Source organism: Cercospora kikuchii, assembly GCF_019650295.1.
Source record: "Cercospora kikuchii DNA, contig_00001, whole genome shotgun sequence".
Classification (NCBI taxonomy): domain Eukaryota; kingdom Fungi; phylum Ascomycota; class Dothideomycetes; order Mycosphaerellales; family Mycosphaerellaceae; genus Cercospora; species Cercospora kikuchii.
In genome coordinates this window covers 5,705,815-5,721,691 of record NW_025408582.1, presented here as the reverse complement: position 1 = coordinate 5,721,691, position 15,877 = coordinate 5,705,815, and the positions used below count along the sequence as shown (strand labels likewise).

Sequence of the window (15,877 nt, the reverse complement as noted above, 5' to 3'; positions counted from 1 at the left end):
TGTGTTTGAACATCGCTATCGCGCCAGAAGTAACAAGGATTTCAATATTGAAACAGCGACCGTGGTCGAAATTGAAGGATGAAGTTAATATCAAACCCGGCTGTCCTGTTGAGGCAAGTCTCAAGTAGAATGTCTTTGATAGGTGACACAAGAGCATACAAAAGTCACTTCAACAAGGTACCTCATACGAGAAGCAAAGGCACGATAAGATACCTTGTTGCACAGTAACGGTTTGCATGCCCCACGGGCTGTCCAAACCACAAACCCATATCAGCTTTCCACGAAGGAGGTCACTGAAAGCGCCAAAACAAACCGCATGGAAGGATGCGACGATGCCGACCTTGCTCAGAACTACTGCCGAGGGATAAAACACCTCACAGACATCAAGCCTCAGTCATCCTGACGACTTGCCAGCTTTACGACGGGGCCATGGGGCATAGCTTCGATCCCGTAAGGCTCGTACCGGAACCCCTGCAGTCTGCTAGCGGACTATTATCGGTAAGGTCGCAGACCTTCAACTCTTTATCCCAAGGGCGAGGACTGCTTCTCCCACGACATCCAGGTATTCTGACTCATACATAGAGCACCCTAGGCCCGATCGATAGTGTGCGAAAATCTATATTATTCGAGAGCACTGTTTAACTGCCAAGCCCAGCATTTCAACAAGGGCTTCAGCACATAGTAATTGGATTCCAAGGTAGGAACGGGCTAACAGGACTGTCGATCGCTAGATTCCTCACCAGTAAAGTCGGAGTTGGACACACAGTATATCGTTGACTAGCAAGGATCGCTAGCATTGCCTGCCTTAGGTGATCTTCGTGCTCGTGTAAGTCGGATAGCGCTCACGACACATGCCTATAGCGCGCCCGCGACGCTGCCAATTCTGGGGTGATATTGTAACACTCGTTTGCTTCCATTCCTTCGATTCGACGCACCATGCGTGCACTACTCGTGTTGATCAAGTGTCTCCTAGCCTTCGGCATTCACGTTATTCTTGCCACGTCGCTCGTCGTTCGCCAGGACGATGTCAAGCTGCTCCCGCTCATCCTCAACGAGACCGCCGATTCGCTGCAGCAAGTGGGCAAAGAAGTAGCCGATGGCGAGAAGAACTTCATCGATCAACTTCTCCAAGAGGTGAAGCCGCAGGATTCCACCTTCGAAAATACCATTGCAGCATACTGGCAGAACCGCAATGCCCTCTCCCAACGCACGGCAAAGATTTATCTCTACGCTAATATTGGAGATTACCCCGACTTGACTGGCCCCAGTCGACAGGCTCGTGGTACATATGAGGATGCTCTTGACAATACATTCAAGAACAAACAATTTTACGAGCTCGTCCATGCTGTTTATACTCAGTACTATGACTCCGAAGGGACTCCAAGCGACAAGAAACAATGGGCCGAGGATCTGGATGTGGAGGATTTGAAAATACTGAAGCTCACCTGGCAGTCGTTTGTGGACGGAGGGTTCAACTTGGAGCCCGAACAGCAGGACCGATTAAAGGCAATCAGCGGCTCTGCAGACGACGTGGAGAGCGCTTTTCTGGACGCGTTGAGCAACATCACTGCTGGGCCTCCGCTGTACTTCACTCGGGAAGAGCTGGCTGGCGTGCCCGACGACCGTATCGCCAAGCTGGCCAAAGATGAAGGGAAAGACAGCGACACGTACGCAGTCACCATCGACGACCTTGATATCGTCAGCCAATGCAGCAACGCAACCACGCGACAGGCCGTGTGGCTGCAAGGCAACCGTCTCGTTCCGGAGACCATCGATCGTCTGAAGCAGGCGGTAGCATTGCGTGCGGAGCAGGCCAATCTTCTAGGCTACCCCTCCTACGCGGCTTACGCTCTGCAGGATACTTTGATAGCGAAACCGGAGAATGTTCAATCCTTTATTGATCAAATCGACGCCAAGCTCCAGCCTCTGAACCAAGAACAATATATCGGGATCCTGAAGATGCTCAAAAAAGAAGAGGAGGGCACTAATGAGTTCTTGTTCGAATGGGACCAAGATTACTACGAGTCCAAGGCTAAAGTTGCGGGAACGAAGAAGCGACAGAGTAAAGAACCGGATTGTAAGTGGCGCTGCCTGAAACGAAGGCTCCCTAACCAGAAATACTAAACGACAAACAGCTGCCGAGTACTACGAGGCCATTGGAACCATCAATAAGATGCTCGATGTTTTGGGTCCAGTGTTCCATTTCCGCTTCGAAAAGTTGAGTGCCGACAATGCTGTGCCAGGCCACTCAGCCAAGGATGTTGTTTGGGATCCCAATGTTCAGCTATATGCTGTCTACGACACTGACGACAACAGCGCGGTTGGACATCTTTACGTCGATCCCTACCGACGCGACAGTGACGAGGCGCTGGCATCCACAGCATACACCGTCAGCACAGGATCCAGCTTCATCAAATCCGATCGATCTCGAAATCCCATCTCGGTTATCGTCAAATACTACTTCGATGCACCGAATGGGAACCAACCGGCCCTGCTGAATTCCGATCAGGTACGGAGTTGTAACACCACGATGTTGTGCCACGGCAGCTAACTCATTCTCATCTACTAGCTCCACCTCTTGTTCCGCTTATTCGGTTCAGTGCTTTCATCCTTCTCCGGAAAAGTCAAATACAACGCCTTGAGTGCCGTTTCGCCCGCGATTCCCAGTGACTTTTCAAATGTCATTCAATCCACGCTGGAAGGCTGGTGTAAGTTCCTGCCTTCAATTTAAAGGCAACACTCTGCGCGGCCCTCGCTGAACACACTACACAGCAAACGATCCTCAAACGCTGGAACGCATCAATGAGCACTGGTCCTACGCATCTCCAGAAGCCCTAAACGCATGGCAAAAAGCGAATCCAAATCAGCCACAACCACCCAAACAAATACCGCAGAATCCTCCGGCTGAAGGCACAAACTCAAACTTCAGCAGCTTGTCAAACGGGCACGATATATGGTTCGCACTGTACTCAGCGTCGCTCTCGGCCTGGGACCAGTTCCTGTACGGGCAAAGCTACCCCGTTAACACCACCTCTCTGGACCTAGTTCGCGAGTTCAAGCGGATCAGCAAGCAGTACCGCAAATTAGACAACATCGGTGACACGGGACTGACAGACACATCAAAATGGGACTACCCTTTCACTTATGACTCGCACAACGTGCAAACGCCCGCTAGCGTCTACGATTACTCATTCAGCTGGCTGTACGCAGCGGATCTATTTTCGCGATTCCAAGAAGATCCATTCAGCACATCGATTGGCGGTCAGTTTCGAACTTTGCTGCTCGCGCCTGGGGCGTCGGAGGACTATGATGCACAGATTGAGACTTTTTTGGGCCGTAAATTGGATTTTGGAAAGTATTTTGCTACTTTGGGGGTGCATTGAGTGAGCGGCGATGCTTGGATCGCGGGAATCATTGTGTGAAAGCCCTTTTATTATATAATTCGAAATAGCGACGAGTCGCTCAGACAGCGGTGAGGACCTCGGTTTTGCATATCTCTGTATTGAGTAGTTGATTAGCTCCGCTCAGGGAACGCATGCAAGTGGGCGATGCTCCTCAAGCGTCGGACCAAGGTTAACTTGGCGATAGCATCCAGCCTCGATGTTGGGTAATATGTACAAATGTTTGATGGCGCACACAGCACTGTACCCAACACGGGAAATAAAGGCGAGACAAACGGTCTTGCTACAGTGGACATGAGGCTTTGCTATGACTATCGATCAAAATCTATTTGCTAATCATCATCTACAGGATGCATTTTCAATCCGTGCTATCTATGAAGAGATACAACGCCGTCAATTTCAAGTACATCGGAATCAGCAGCGGACAATACTTGCCGCTTTGAACCTGTGCGACCAGAGGTATCTGGAGGGAAATGTAGCTCATCAATCCGGACAAGCATCAACATCAGTTCTGATAACACTTCCTCGGTCGTATGCAATGTGTATTCGTCTCCCGGTGGGGGAGATGCTCTCCCTTCGATCTCATTGTACGCTTCCCTGACGTGGTCGGCGGTTCTCCTGAGCCATTGCTGAGATCGGAGCTCCAGGCTGGTGAAGAAGTCTGCTGACCACTGATCCCACCATGCGACAATGTCCGGCATGCCTTGGCCGATGGGATACTCTAGATCCTGCGGGTACGCTTGCGCACGCCACGTGGGCTCAATAACGTCTTCTTGGATGTAAGTGAGCTGCAAACGAATTTGTTGTCGGACGTGGTTGAAGCGAAGCGCTGCATCTGGCCTGTTCAAGTAGTCGAATACGAAAAACACCTAATCATACGTGAGTATCGTGTTAAAAATGGGTCGATACGACATGCATGCTTACTGCTCGAATTGAGGTCAGCAGGAGTCCTGCAGCAGCTGGCGTGTCTAGCCTGACGGCGTCAGAGGTCCGTTTCTCTATTCTCTTCCGACCAGTCACGTCAAAACGACGCATGAGGCGACCTTTTGCGGCATTGATCTGAGTGTCTGCAGCAGCGAACGGGTAAATATTCCCGTCAGACCCGAAGCAGTCCATGATCCGGTCGTTTGCTCTGTCATACTGAGGTCCTGAGGGATACACTGGAGGCCTTCTCGCCAACTCTGGGAACGGCTGATGCAATTGATGCGTCCAGAAATGTTGCGGTATGGGTGCGAGGGGTGGATTGGTGTGTTGGCCAGTTGGTAATGTACTCATTTTGTCATCAAGCCTCGCGCTTTCTGTGATGAAAAACGTTAAGATGTTCCGCTGCGATGATGTTAGACTCTGAGGAGTTTCGATCTTTGGTTCTCACTCACATCTATGATGTGTTCGGCTTCAAAATTGTCCAGGTCGTGGTCTTGAAGCGTACGCGTCAAAGGTATGACCTCCTCATCGACCGAAGGATCTCGACATGGACCCACGACGACCCTGTAAAGAGTACGAAGAAATCTTGGCGCTTGAGCGGCGAACATCTCAGCCAAACTTAAGTATGCAAAGGCCCTGTACCGAGCGCCTGGACGTCCAGGCCACCCAGCGAGAAAGTCCTTCTCATCGCCACGCCTGCTAATGGCACTCCGACGCTCTTTAGCGTACGGGCTCTCGGCTTTCTCGACCTCATCCTCCTCGACTTTAGTACAGAAATCATCATCCTGCTTGCATAAATCGACCCCACAATAGGCCACTGGAGGTGGTGCTTTCATCTGTTCAGACAAGGTGTCAAGTTAATACTACTCGGGCAGCTAGCGGTCACGGTTTAGTCACTCACCACAGAACAGCAAGCAGATTTCTTTCGGCCCCCTGGACAGTTTCGTGAGTAGATGTGCAGCACATTCATTGGGTGCACTTACAATCACATGGTACTGTGACCCCATCGCCATATGTGGACCGATCGATCTGAAGCTCTGTTGCATTACATTTCGCATTCGAGCAATCGCCATCAATACCATTCGTTTTCGCAACCCAGTGGCATGCCGCCAATTTTGCCGGGGTCTGACAGCAATATTGCTGTGAACCGAACAGGCAATCATCTTTTTTAGAAAACATAGAGGCGGTGCCTGATGGACACGATGCTCCGCTGCATGAGATGTTAGCGGGGGGCATCTCGTGCTTGCGGTCGACATACCATTTCGCGTAGTGACAATGCTCGGTGATAGAGCGAAATCTTGGGCTGGGGCAGCAAAATGTTTTATGCCCTCGTCCACACTTGTTGGTATTGCCATCGTTTTGGAATCCTCCTCCCCACGAAGATTTGATGCCCGCAATATTGGTTTCCCCAGGGAAGCACTGGCCGCTGCAATCACTAGAGTCCCCCCATTGTTGTCCCCCCGCCAATTACAGTTCTTGGGCGCGCTGTCTGAAGGGCAACAGATCGGCTTTCCACAATGCTGGTCGAAAAACGTTAGTGAGCTGGTAAAACAGTGCTCCAGATGTATACGCACACAGCTCTTTTTGCCGCAACCTGCATCATCCCAGCCAACTACTATGCAAATATCAGTAAGAAGTCTAGCGGTGATCTGGACAACGAACCCGTGAAGCCATTGCCGCACTCAGCTTGCAGTGCACCGTTGTCGTTGAGGTTAATACATTTGCCTTTAGCAGCGAAACACTTCTGTCCATTTTCGCCAGAGAGGTCGAAAATGAAGGTCTGGGGATTCGAAACAGATCCGCCTATGCCTGCGAATGGGAGAATGCCTCCGAAAGGTGACTCTGAGATGACATCGCGCCGGCTTGACTTGAAAGAAGCTGATGTGTCGTTATCCGTAGTCGGAATAGGGCCAAGCTTGTCAGCTGAATGGCTTGAACTCAACAGGCTAATCAAATCGTTCGGGAGAGTGCCGCGTTCGCTGCGTGACACACTCGACCGTGCAGATATTTGGTCTTCGGTGTTGGGCCACAGCCAAAGCAGGAAAGAGAGACCAAGGACTAGTGCACAGCACTTTGGGATATGATGAGTAAGTTGTGCCCGAGAAACCATCCTGGATCGATGTCTTGACTGAAAAGATGAATGAAAGAAAATAATGCTGGGTGTGAGAGTTTGCGCAAGGTGAAGAGACACACCTTTTGTAATGCGCTGAGTACCGCAGAAGTATAACAGACATTGATCTACCATCACGCTAGAATACCAATGTCGGCAGGAAAGACTGGCAGTCTGAAGTGCGTGTACGGCGCAGCAAAGAGTCGACGAACCATGTTCTCTCTCCATGCGCGCCGCTGAATCAATGTTGATAGCCGCCTGAGGAGGCATGTGTTGGCGGCGTTCATCAGCGCGCCTATGCGGTGGCGTTTGCATACCTCCGAGGTACAGTACGACCCGGCCGTCGGTAAAACAGAAAATCCGTCTTGGCATCATGGTATGATATTACGTCGAGTCGTAACGAGTCTCTTAACACGTGCAGGGCGAGTCCGCGTACCGATCGCCTACCGCCGCGACTTTGATCAGAGAGACTGAGTCGAACTTACAAGGGTCCCGCAGGCACACGAATGGGTCATCAGCTGGTGGCTCAGCACGCGCTCAAAGCTGCAAGTGTGCGGCACGGTGCAGCATGTTCGGTCCCATTCACTCACGACCCGTAGTCGCGCGTCTGGGAGTTGCTATTATTGTAAAGGGCAACAAGATCAATGTTTCAGACTGTCGACTAGTGCTTCACGAAGCGCGGGCATCCACAGCTGTCCCCAGCGAGAGGTCAGGATTTGGTCCAAGAAATACAACATCACGCGCTGCCCAGATCTCGTGAGAGCTCGTCAAGACGCATTGATCTCGAGCACTTACAGGGTGAAACTTGCACTCTTCTTTCTATAACAACCCGCCGAACTGTGATCTGCCCTGCTCCGCATCTGCCTCAAACCACACAGCCTCCACAAAGCCTTCTCAGAGCCAAGAAACCCATCACATCCGGACCGTCATCGAATCAGTCTGCTCAAGCGGCAATGCGATCTTCTCAGACCCTCTATCGTATCATCGCTATCTGCAACACACTCAACTTCTGTCGAGCTCAGCAACTCTCTGGGGTCCAGACCCAACTTGGATATCCTGGCCTAACTGAGCAGTGTAAAGATGCTATGAGAGTGAACGTCAGCTGCCCTTTGCTCCTCAATCAAGTGTCTATCAGGTGCGAACCGAATATTCGTACTGAGCGGTCAACCGCTGACTGCAATTCCCAGCGGACAAATGCTTGACGAGGACCAGGTTGCTGGCATCTGCACTGATGAGTGCTACGCAAGCCTTGCACGCGCAAGAGATCGGATAGCGGATGCTTGTATTGGGTCCTCAGATATCTTGTTCTATGAAAATACAGCGTACCCAGGTAGGACACCACAATCGTCGTATAAGCCGCACTAAAGATTGGTAGCGACCTTTGTGGCGGATCGATATATCTTCGCGTACAATCTATCCTGTGTGAAAGATGGGTGAGCTGTCCTCGGTAGACCCGCTCGAAGACACTACTTGCTAACGATAGAACCAAGTGACGGGGAATTTTGCGACCCTCACGTCCTTTCCTGGTCAGGACAGCCGGAGCTGACGTTAAATCAGAGCTGTTCCGAGTGCTGGCTGAAGTCACAAGCTATACAGCTAGGCAGTCCTTTTGGTTATGACGAGATGCTTGCATCAAACCTTGCGGCACTGACTTCTAGATGTGGTGTTGAGGCATTCACCGTCACCCGGCCACCGAAGTATGCATTAGATATCTCATCCACATCAACGAGTCCTGACGTGCACTTGGCCACTCTGCTACCCGAATGCACCGACCAGTATCTGGTCAAATCGACGGATGATTGCCACACAGTGGCAAAATCACTGAACGTGTCTACATTCGGCCTTCTGGAAACCAATGGTCTCGATTTGTATTGTCAAAATTTTCGATCCACTATTGGTTCCAAGTTGTAAGCTCTACATTGGCGTTCGCTCTTTTAGATAACAAGTACTTACATTGCAGCCAGATGTGTGCCCAACACTTGCTCGATATACCAGTGGCAGTTATACGACACGTGCCAAAGTGTCGTGGAACATGTGCAAAATATCACGGTAAATGTCCGACACGAGACATTCGCCGCATCTTACTGACTCGCGGGCAGGTAGAGGACTTCCTCTCGTGGAACCGCAATTTTAATGAGCGTTGTAGCAACGGGTTCAACTTCATCGGATACGAAGTATGCATCAGTGCACCCGAGGAACCACATGCGGCCATCATTTCATCACAGTCAGCAGACAATGATAACGCATAGTAGTATTGCATGACGGGCGGTACAGGCTGTAGCACCCGGAGTGTGGTATCGAGTCACCAAAGGTCGGCCAGCCAGTCTGCAGCTCTGTACGCGTTGGGGTATCAATCTGTCGTTCTTTTGTTCGGGTGCACTTCACTGATTCTGGGATTCATGTTGGCTGTATGGCGGCCGGGGGATCGGGTAGGCGGTATACTTGACATAGAAGCACTCTCATGACACAAGATCGGTGGCTGTAACATCCACTGCTAACCTCGATCTGTGTCGACACGTTACTCGCTTGTGCTTTGCAGTCGATGTGAACTAACTGTCTCCCATTTCTAACCGTCTGCAACGTACGGCGGTCGCCGATACTCTGAATCCCAAGCATATTCTTGTCGTAGATGACAGTACATACCTGTCACAAAGGATAATGCAACGCGCATGAACCCGACATCCTTGGCCCGCATTCCCTCTACCACATCCTTACCCCTCGCGGCGCCTTCTTGCTCCGCGGCTTGATTGGGTGACCAATTTTTCCAGATCAGATCGACGTATCCACCATCTCCTCCAGGACTTTCGGCATCCTGAGCAGCTCTGACGACAGTTTCCAGGCTGGCCTCGTCGACGCGAATGCAGAATTTCAAGCGCTGATTGTTGGACCATGGATCATCAGCCTCCTCGGGACTAATTTCTTTGCACCACCCTTTGAAGTGATTTCTAATCGTCGCTGAGCTAGCTCCATCTAGCGTGTCTCGGTCCTCAATAATGGTGACGTCCAGTTTGTCGAAGATATCCAAGCCTTTGAAGAATCCCATGGTTTCACGAATCGCCCTGCGGTAACTGTGTTCGAAGACCTGCCAGTCTGCGTCACTGTTATAGGTGCAGCGGTAAATAACAAATCCCCAATGATCTTTCTGGTCTTCCTGCATAGCACGTTCAATCTGGTCTGCGTCATTCGACATGAAATGAAGTCCGGGCTCACGTTTGCTCTCATCGCTGCCCCAGTTGACATGGGCAGACATTTGGGAAGGGGCAATGGGTCGTTCGAGGCTTCAGCTTTTGGGTGCTGGCACTGACAGCTGTGTATATCGCAGAAGTCGGGTCTCACTGATCATGACCAAGTGCACTAAGTCTCTGAGAGCATGGCGCTATTCCAAGACCCAGGCCCAAGGGCTGTATTGTATGTATCAAACACCAAAAGCCAGATAAGCGACGAGCTGGGGACCTGAAGTGTTGCGCAGTGAGCGATTGGGGTTCATGGAAGGAGTTGTCTCTATCGTGCAGTCATTTCGCCGCAGCTGCTGCTGCCAAGTCCGGCTGTGCCACACCACACAAATCGGGCCTCTGAATCCTCGATGCAACACATGTGTGCTTGGCGATCCAACAGTCCATCCATCACAGCAGCGGTCGCCATGACGAAAGCCCGAGTGGCACACGTTGGCCTGGCGCTCATGCCAGCATGGCGCAAGCAAGTAGGGGAGTCTGCAACAGGTATTATGTACTGGACGCGGGCTTCATTTCATTCGGCGAAGCACACGATGTCAGCAGATGCATTCTCACATCTGACTGACAGTATTGACTCGTACGAATTTCCTTGGTGCGGCCGCGTGGGTCCGCGTGCGGCGCGGTCTGCTGTCGGCTCGACCGCGCAGCGGCCGCTATTCACGTCACGAATCCCGTGATCGAGAAATATATGAAGGCGAGATGTCCGATCCATTGCGGAGAGATCTACTACACTCATCAACGTGGAAATGTCAGGTGATTCGTTATAAGACCGAGTTGTGCTCGTCACAGGCGGCGCCTCTGGCATCGGCTTTGCAACAGCAAAACGTCTCCTCGAGCGCGGAGCCCTCGTGTACCTCACCGATATCAACGAAGAGGCGTTGAAGCAAGCTGCCAGCACCCTCCACGACCCGGCGCGAGTTTGCGCTCATTGTCTCGACGTCACCAAGCGCAACGCAGTCAAAGCCGCCATCATCTCGGCGAAGGAACGCTTTGGTAGACTGGACGCTATTGGGAGCATTGCTGGTACTGGTGGACGTCGCCTTGGACATGAATCCATCTGGGAGACTACATCGGACGAATACGACTTCAACTTTGACATCAATGTCCGAGGCACATTCAGCATACTCTCAGAGGCGTTGGCACCTGGGATGATCAAGGAACCAGGAAGCAGCATCGTCTGTGTAGGCAGCATGTTCTCACTCCAGGGATTTGAAAAGGGTGCGGTATTCGCCGCCTCTAAGCATGCAATGACCGGCCTCGTGAAGAGTGCAGCCAAAGAAGTTGGCAAGCGCGGGATTAGGGTGAACGCTTTATTGCCGTAAGTGTGCACCGAAGCATCTTCCATTGACTCTCGTTCGCCACTAAATGAGCCCTTAGTGGCGCTATCGACACTCCTATGTATCGGCAACACTTGAACAGCGGATTCCCAGGTCCTGGTCCGGATGCCCCTTTGTCAAGAGTAGGCAAAGCGGAAGAGGTTGCGGAGGTGATTGTTTTTCTCTTGAGCGGCGAAGCCTCGTTCGTAACCGGATCGCTTTATGGTGTTGATGGGGGTCAGAACTGTTAACAGCGACGATGTATTTGGCTGGACCATGAAGGGGTGTATTTGCGCACGAGTAAGGCCTCCCGACGAATGAGGTTCTAACTCGCCGAAATAGATGCTGCAGGAGAGACATTTTTGAAGGGTGGGCTCTGACATCCCGATGATGCTGTCTTTAACTGGTATCACATTTCCCACAAGTTCACGACCAACTCTTCCAAACGTAAAGCTGACGGACCTATGATTGTCAACATTTCGGCACCGAATTGACAGCATAGCTCAACGCATCCAGCAGAATCGAGACGCTCTATGCGCTTGACACCATGTCCATTGGAACACAGCACTCGCTCAAAGTACTCGTGCACCTCGAAGGAGAGTGCGCCTTCGGGAAGCGATGCACTCGACCCGGTCGATTGGACATGATGCGATCGGGCCCCTCCGTCCTAGCGCTATTCTTATGCAAGCCATGCAAGCCATGCAGCAGAGCTCCAGGTTGCATAGCCGCTGTCTAGAACATCAGCTGCCACCCACCCGAACTCTCGTTGAGGATTGACTGAACAGCAAACATCTCCTACCTTTGGGATCACCGTACGTGGCGCTACTATTGACGAAGCTCATACGTATGTACTGCCATCGAGCATTCAATAACAGTCATAATCTAGGCAGCCGAGATAAAGCAACGAAGCAGTCGGAGGACGTCGAAGCCAGGATTCGCGACCATGCCTCATGTTGTCATCATTGGCGCTGGCTGCGTAGGTCTGCTTCTCGCCCAAGGCTTAAAACGACAGGGGATTCCATTCACGATCTTTGAGGCCAAAGAGTCGGCAACACAAGCTCGAAATGAACGAGATTGGGGAATGTCAATACAATGGGGCTTGTCATTGCTCGGATCACTATTACCACCAGATCTTCTAGATCGTCTTCAAGAGGTCTCCGTGGACCCGCACTATGTGGTTCCCGAAGAGGGTAACGTGATGCCAGTCTACAATGTCGAGACAGGAGAGCGCATTAAAAGCGTACCTCTCGTACAAATGCTCCGCGTCTCTCGTCGCAAGTTTCGAGCTTTATTGGCAGAAGGCCTGGATATCCAATACAATCACCGCCTCACCGACATCACCGAACAAGACAACGGTCACATCCAAGCCACATTCTCCAATGGCCAAAAAGCCATCGGCACCCTCATCATCGGCGCAGACGGCGCAAACTCCACCCTCCGCACCCTCGCCTTCTCTTCCTCCCCAACAGCATCCGCAATTCGCCTACCCTACGGCGGCATCAACACCACAATCCAGTACCCCACCTCCTCAATTGCCAAACACATCCGTTCCCACTTAAGCCCCCTCATGGCCATAGGAGTCCACCCTCGAGGCTACTGGCTCTGGCTCTCCATCCAATCAGTCCCCGACCCCAAAGACCCCTCAACCTGGACTTTCCAACTCCAATGGACTTGGCCCCTCTCAAATCCAACTCTAGCAATGAATGAACCAAATCTCAAAACCCTCAAAGCCGAAGCCGCAGCAATAACATTCGCCGAACCTTTCAAAACAGCCTGGACAGCCATTCCTGATGATTCTCCAATCCCAATAAATCGCATTTCGGCCTGGGAACCTATTCCAATTCCAAACGAAGCTTGGAATGGCAAGATAGCTCTCGTGGGAGACGCAGCGCATGCAATGTCGTTTCATCGAGGTCAAGGTCTGAATCATGGGATAGCGGATGCTTTAAAATTGGTGGAAGCATTGGTAGAAGTGGAATTGGGTGTAATGACGCATAAAGAAGCTGTGCTAGAGTACGAGAAGGTAATGATTTATCGCGCAGGACAGGAAGTGAAGATTAGCAAGTTGAACACAGAAATGATGCACGATTGGGCGAAATTCATGGCCAGTCCGTTCATGGAGAGGGGAGGAGATAAGAATGAGGATTGACCCAAACAAGATGCCCGCTCGCAGAAATCCAGAACAGCTATGGATTGCACTCCAGGTCTCGAGTGTATTGAGCAGATGTCAGGGAGCATGGAAGATTGGCTGTACATGAGTCTTTCCTCTGGCGCTTGAACTCAGTCATTTCAATTTACAGAACGAATAAATACAGACAGCCTCCGCTAACGAAACTTTCGTCAAAAATACAAACTATGCCTTGTTGGTCCTCTGTCAATAATGACGATCCTCTTCTCTCTCCTGCCAGCCAAAAGAGAACTGAAACGAATATCAAGTATTCATGCAATCCCACACCGCAAGCTATGCATAATCATATCAAACCTCCTTTCCAATTTCCATGCATGTATGTACCAAGAATGAAAGTCCTTCCGCTCCGTCAATCAAGACAGAATTTCAGAAAACAAGTTGTAATGACCGTAGGAATGGTCCCGCTTTGGATCGATCAGTTATTGGGTGAATGCGTACAAGGTAGTTTGCCGAACCAGATCCCAGCATAAGCATCCTGTTCGGAAGATGCAGCAGTTCCGGCCGCATGAGGACTGCCACCACCAGGGGATGGGATCGAAGATTGGTCTGTTGGCTCCGGTGAGCCGCGATGTGAAATCCCAGTGGGCGCAGCGGTGGATGAAGGTGATGACGATGTTGGCGTCGAAACGGTCAACCACCAGTAGAGTATTGACATCCGGTCCGGCTCTGACCAGGAGAGCGCCTTCTTTCCAAACGGGACAGGTAGCTGGGAGCACTCCACGTCTGACGTGGTTGATAAGGCAGGACTTGAATCTCCCGACAATACCTCGTTGGCACTAGGAGATAGCTCTGATATGTTTGGATCTTGGAAGAGAGCATCTTCTGATGTCTGGGACTCTGCAGGGTACGGCACCACCGGACAATTTGTCACATCAGTTGGGCCAGGTAGCCGAACGGGGGTCTGATCTGCAGTGACCGATCTAGAGGGACTGGGCGCGTGGGAACGGGTCTGCGCGAATTCGTGAGGTTCAGGTGTACCAGCTCCTTGGAAACGAAAAGTATTCTCATCTAGCGTCGCTGGTGGTAAGAACCCAGGCGTTATTGGCTTCGTCTGCGCAAAGTCGAGATCTGGCTCCGATGGGCTGAGCTCTGGAGGGGTGAGGCGCCCCAGTGTATGGGACTCTGGACTTCCGAGCACCGACAGCTCTGAAACTTCAGGCAGCTCTGGAGTTACCGGCACGTCTGGAGATCCCAGTTGCAGTTCTTCGTTCTCAGTTGACACGTCTGCAGAATTCGGTTGCAGATGCCTGTTCTCAGATGACACAGCTGAGTCCAATGCATCCTCTTGGGCCAGCTTGTTGCTCAAAGAAACGAAGTTTAACAGCGCCACGGCTCCTTCAATCGTCCCGTCCGCATCGATATCCGTCTGAGTACTGGCGTCCACCGGCTCAGGACGCTCGGCAGTGATAGCCTGATGCTCAGATCTGACTGCCGCCACGCTATTCGCATCGCTAAGCTCTGCAGGAGCGGCGTGGTTTGCTGCAGCCAGCTCTGCGGCCGCTTCCCTCTCCTTGCGATTCTGCTTTTGCCTAGCTTTCTTTGCCTTTCTCTGGCGTTTCTTGTGCTCATCCGTTTCCGCACATGGTTGGTCGGGACCAGACGCTTCTTCATGCTGGCCTTGGTCTTCCTCACCCCCATGACATTCAGTCACGTGGCATTCATGCCCATCTTGCTCCCCGTGCTCCCCTGCTTCTGCGAGAGCCTCACACACTATACAGGGCTCCAAATGCTCGCGTAAGCACTCACAAAGTCGCACCATATCCGCAATAGACGACCTCCCAATGAGCTCACGGTATTCCTCCGGAACGACGTGTTCGAGGAAATGCTTTCGCTATCGCTCTGTTCTTTCGTAGTCACTTTCGTTCTTACGTACAAACGCGTCAGGAATCATCTCCAGATCCAATTCACGGTTCGAGAAAGCACACTGCATGGCTTGGTGAAATTGATGTTCGTATGTTTTCTCGCATGATTCTGGTAAAGGGGTTTCGCCATTCTGACGCATTCTTGAGAACTTGATAGCGAACGTATACAGCCGGAACAAGCCTGCCCGACTTAAGTCATTGAATCTTTGCTGAAACCCACGGGGCAAATGCCAGTGTAGGTCCAGAACCAGGTACCTCTCAAGTGAGTTAGGGTTCAAAATGGACTCGAGGAGGGCGTAGACGGGAACGACATCCTCCTCTGTCACCGGCTTTCTTGCTTCGGCAAGTGGCATCGCCGACAAGAGATCACATAGCATTAGCTCTTCTATTGAAGCTTCCTTTGGAGTAGGAACCGGAGCCGGAACCGGAGCTGGATCTTGTTGCCCATTGTCGGCACTTTGCATTACCCGCAGAAAGTCATCCAGATCGGCTTTGGGTATGCTTTGAGGTACTGGGACAGGCGAGACATCTTGCGGACGACGGTCGGTAGCCAGCGCATCACCGCAATTCGAAAGCAATGTCGACTCAAAATCAGGCAGTCTCGACGATCTTAGCTTGGCTCGATGTTTCATGGACTTGAGTCGGTCGTAGACAAGTGTCCTGCTCGTCCCCCGGGAGAAACCGTTGCCGTAGGTCATAGCGATAGCGTTGCACGATTGTCGGTGATGAAGATGCTGCTGGTGATGTCGGTCTCGGTGCGAATGCTAACTTCTTCACCAGGAGCGATGCCAGCTGAATCATTCATGGCAACCGTCCTCGTCTTCTCTTTCCCTCAATGGATAT

At 51.6% G+C, this 15,877-nt stretch overlaps 5 protein-coding genes across 5 annotated transcripts; 3 read left to right on the top strand and 2 right to left on the bottom strand.

Annotated features, from left to right (window-relative positions):
- Positions 1-936: 936 nt before the first annotated feature.
- On the top strand, positions 937-3,383 carry CKM354_000221600 (uncharacterized protein; the record flags this gene model as incomplete). The annotated part of the gene is made up of 4 exons (XM_044797367.1): positions 937-2,077; positions 2,136-2,509; positions 2,570-2,708; positions 2,773-3,383. The coding sequence occupies 4 exons, from the start codon at positions 937-939 to the stop codon at positions 3,381-3,383; spliced, it is 2,265 nt and encodes a 754-aa protein (XP_044653302.1).
- Positions 3,384-9,001: 5,618 nt separating this feature from the next.
- CKM354_000221500 (uncharacterized protein) lies at positions 9,002-9,685 on the bottom strand (the record flags this gene model as incomplete). Its single annotated transcript, XM_044797366.1, has 1 exon — positions 9,002-9,685. One exon carries the CDS (start codon positions 9,683-9,685, stop codon positions 9,002-9,004), a length of 684 nt encoding a protein of 227 aa, XP_044653301.1.
- A 390-nt stretch (positions 9,686-10,075) lies between these two features.
- Positions 10,076-11,235, top strand: CKM354_000221400 (uncharacterized protein; the record flags this gene model as incomplete). Its single annotated transcript, XM_044797365.1, has 3 exons — positions 10,076-10,154; positions 10,458-10,986; positions 11,046-11,235. The coding sequence occupies 3 exons, from the start codon at positions 10,076-10,078 to the stop codon at positions 11,233-11,235; spliced, it is 798 nt and encodes a 265-aa protein (XP_044653300.1).
- A 692-nt stretch (positions 11,236-11,927) lies between these two features.
- CKM354_000221300 (uncharacterized protein) lies at positions 11,928-13,133 on the top strand (the record flags this gene model as incomplete). The annotated part of the gene is made up of 1 exon (XM_044797364.1): positions 11,928-13,133. One exon carries the CDS (start codon positions 11,928-11,930, stop codon positions 13,131-13,133), a length of 1,206 nt encoding a protein of 401 aa, XP_044653299.1.
- Positions 13,134-13,587: 454 nt separating this feature from the next.
- Positions 13,588-15,732, bottom strand: CKM354_000221200 (uncharacterized protein; the record flags this gene model as incomplete). Its single annotated transcript, XM_044797363.1, has 3 exons — positions 13,588-14,858; positions 14,919-14,997; positions 15,046-15,732. The coding sequence occupies 3 exons, from the start codon at positions 15,730-15,732 to the stop codon at positions 13,588-13,590; spliced, it is 2,037 nt and encodes a 678-aa protein (XP_044653298.1).
- Between the last annotated feature and the right edge of the window lie 145 nt (positions 15,733-15,877).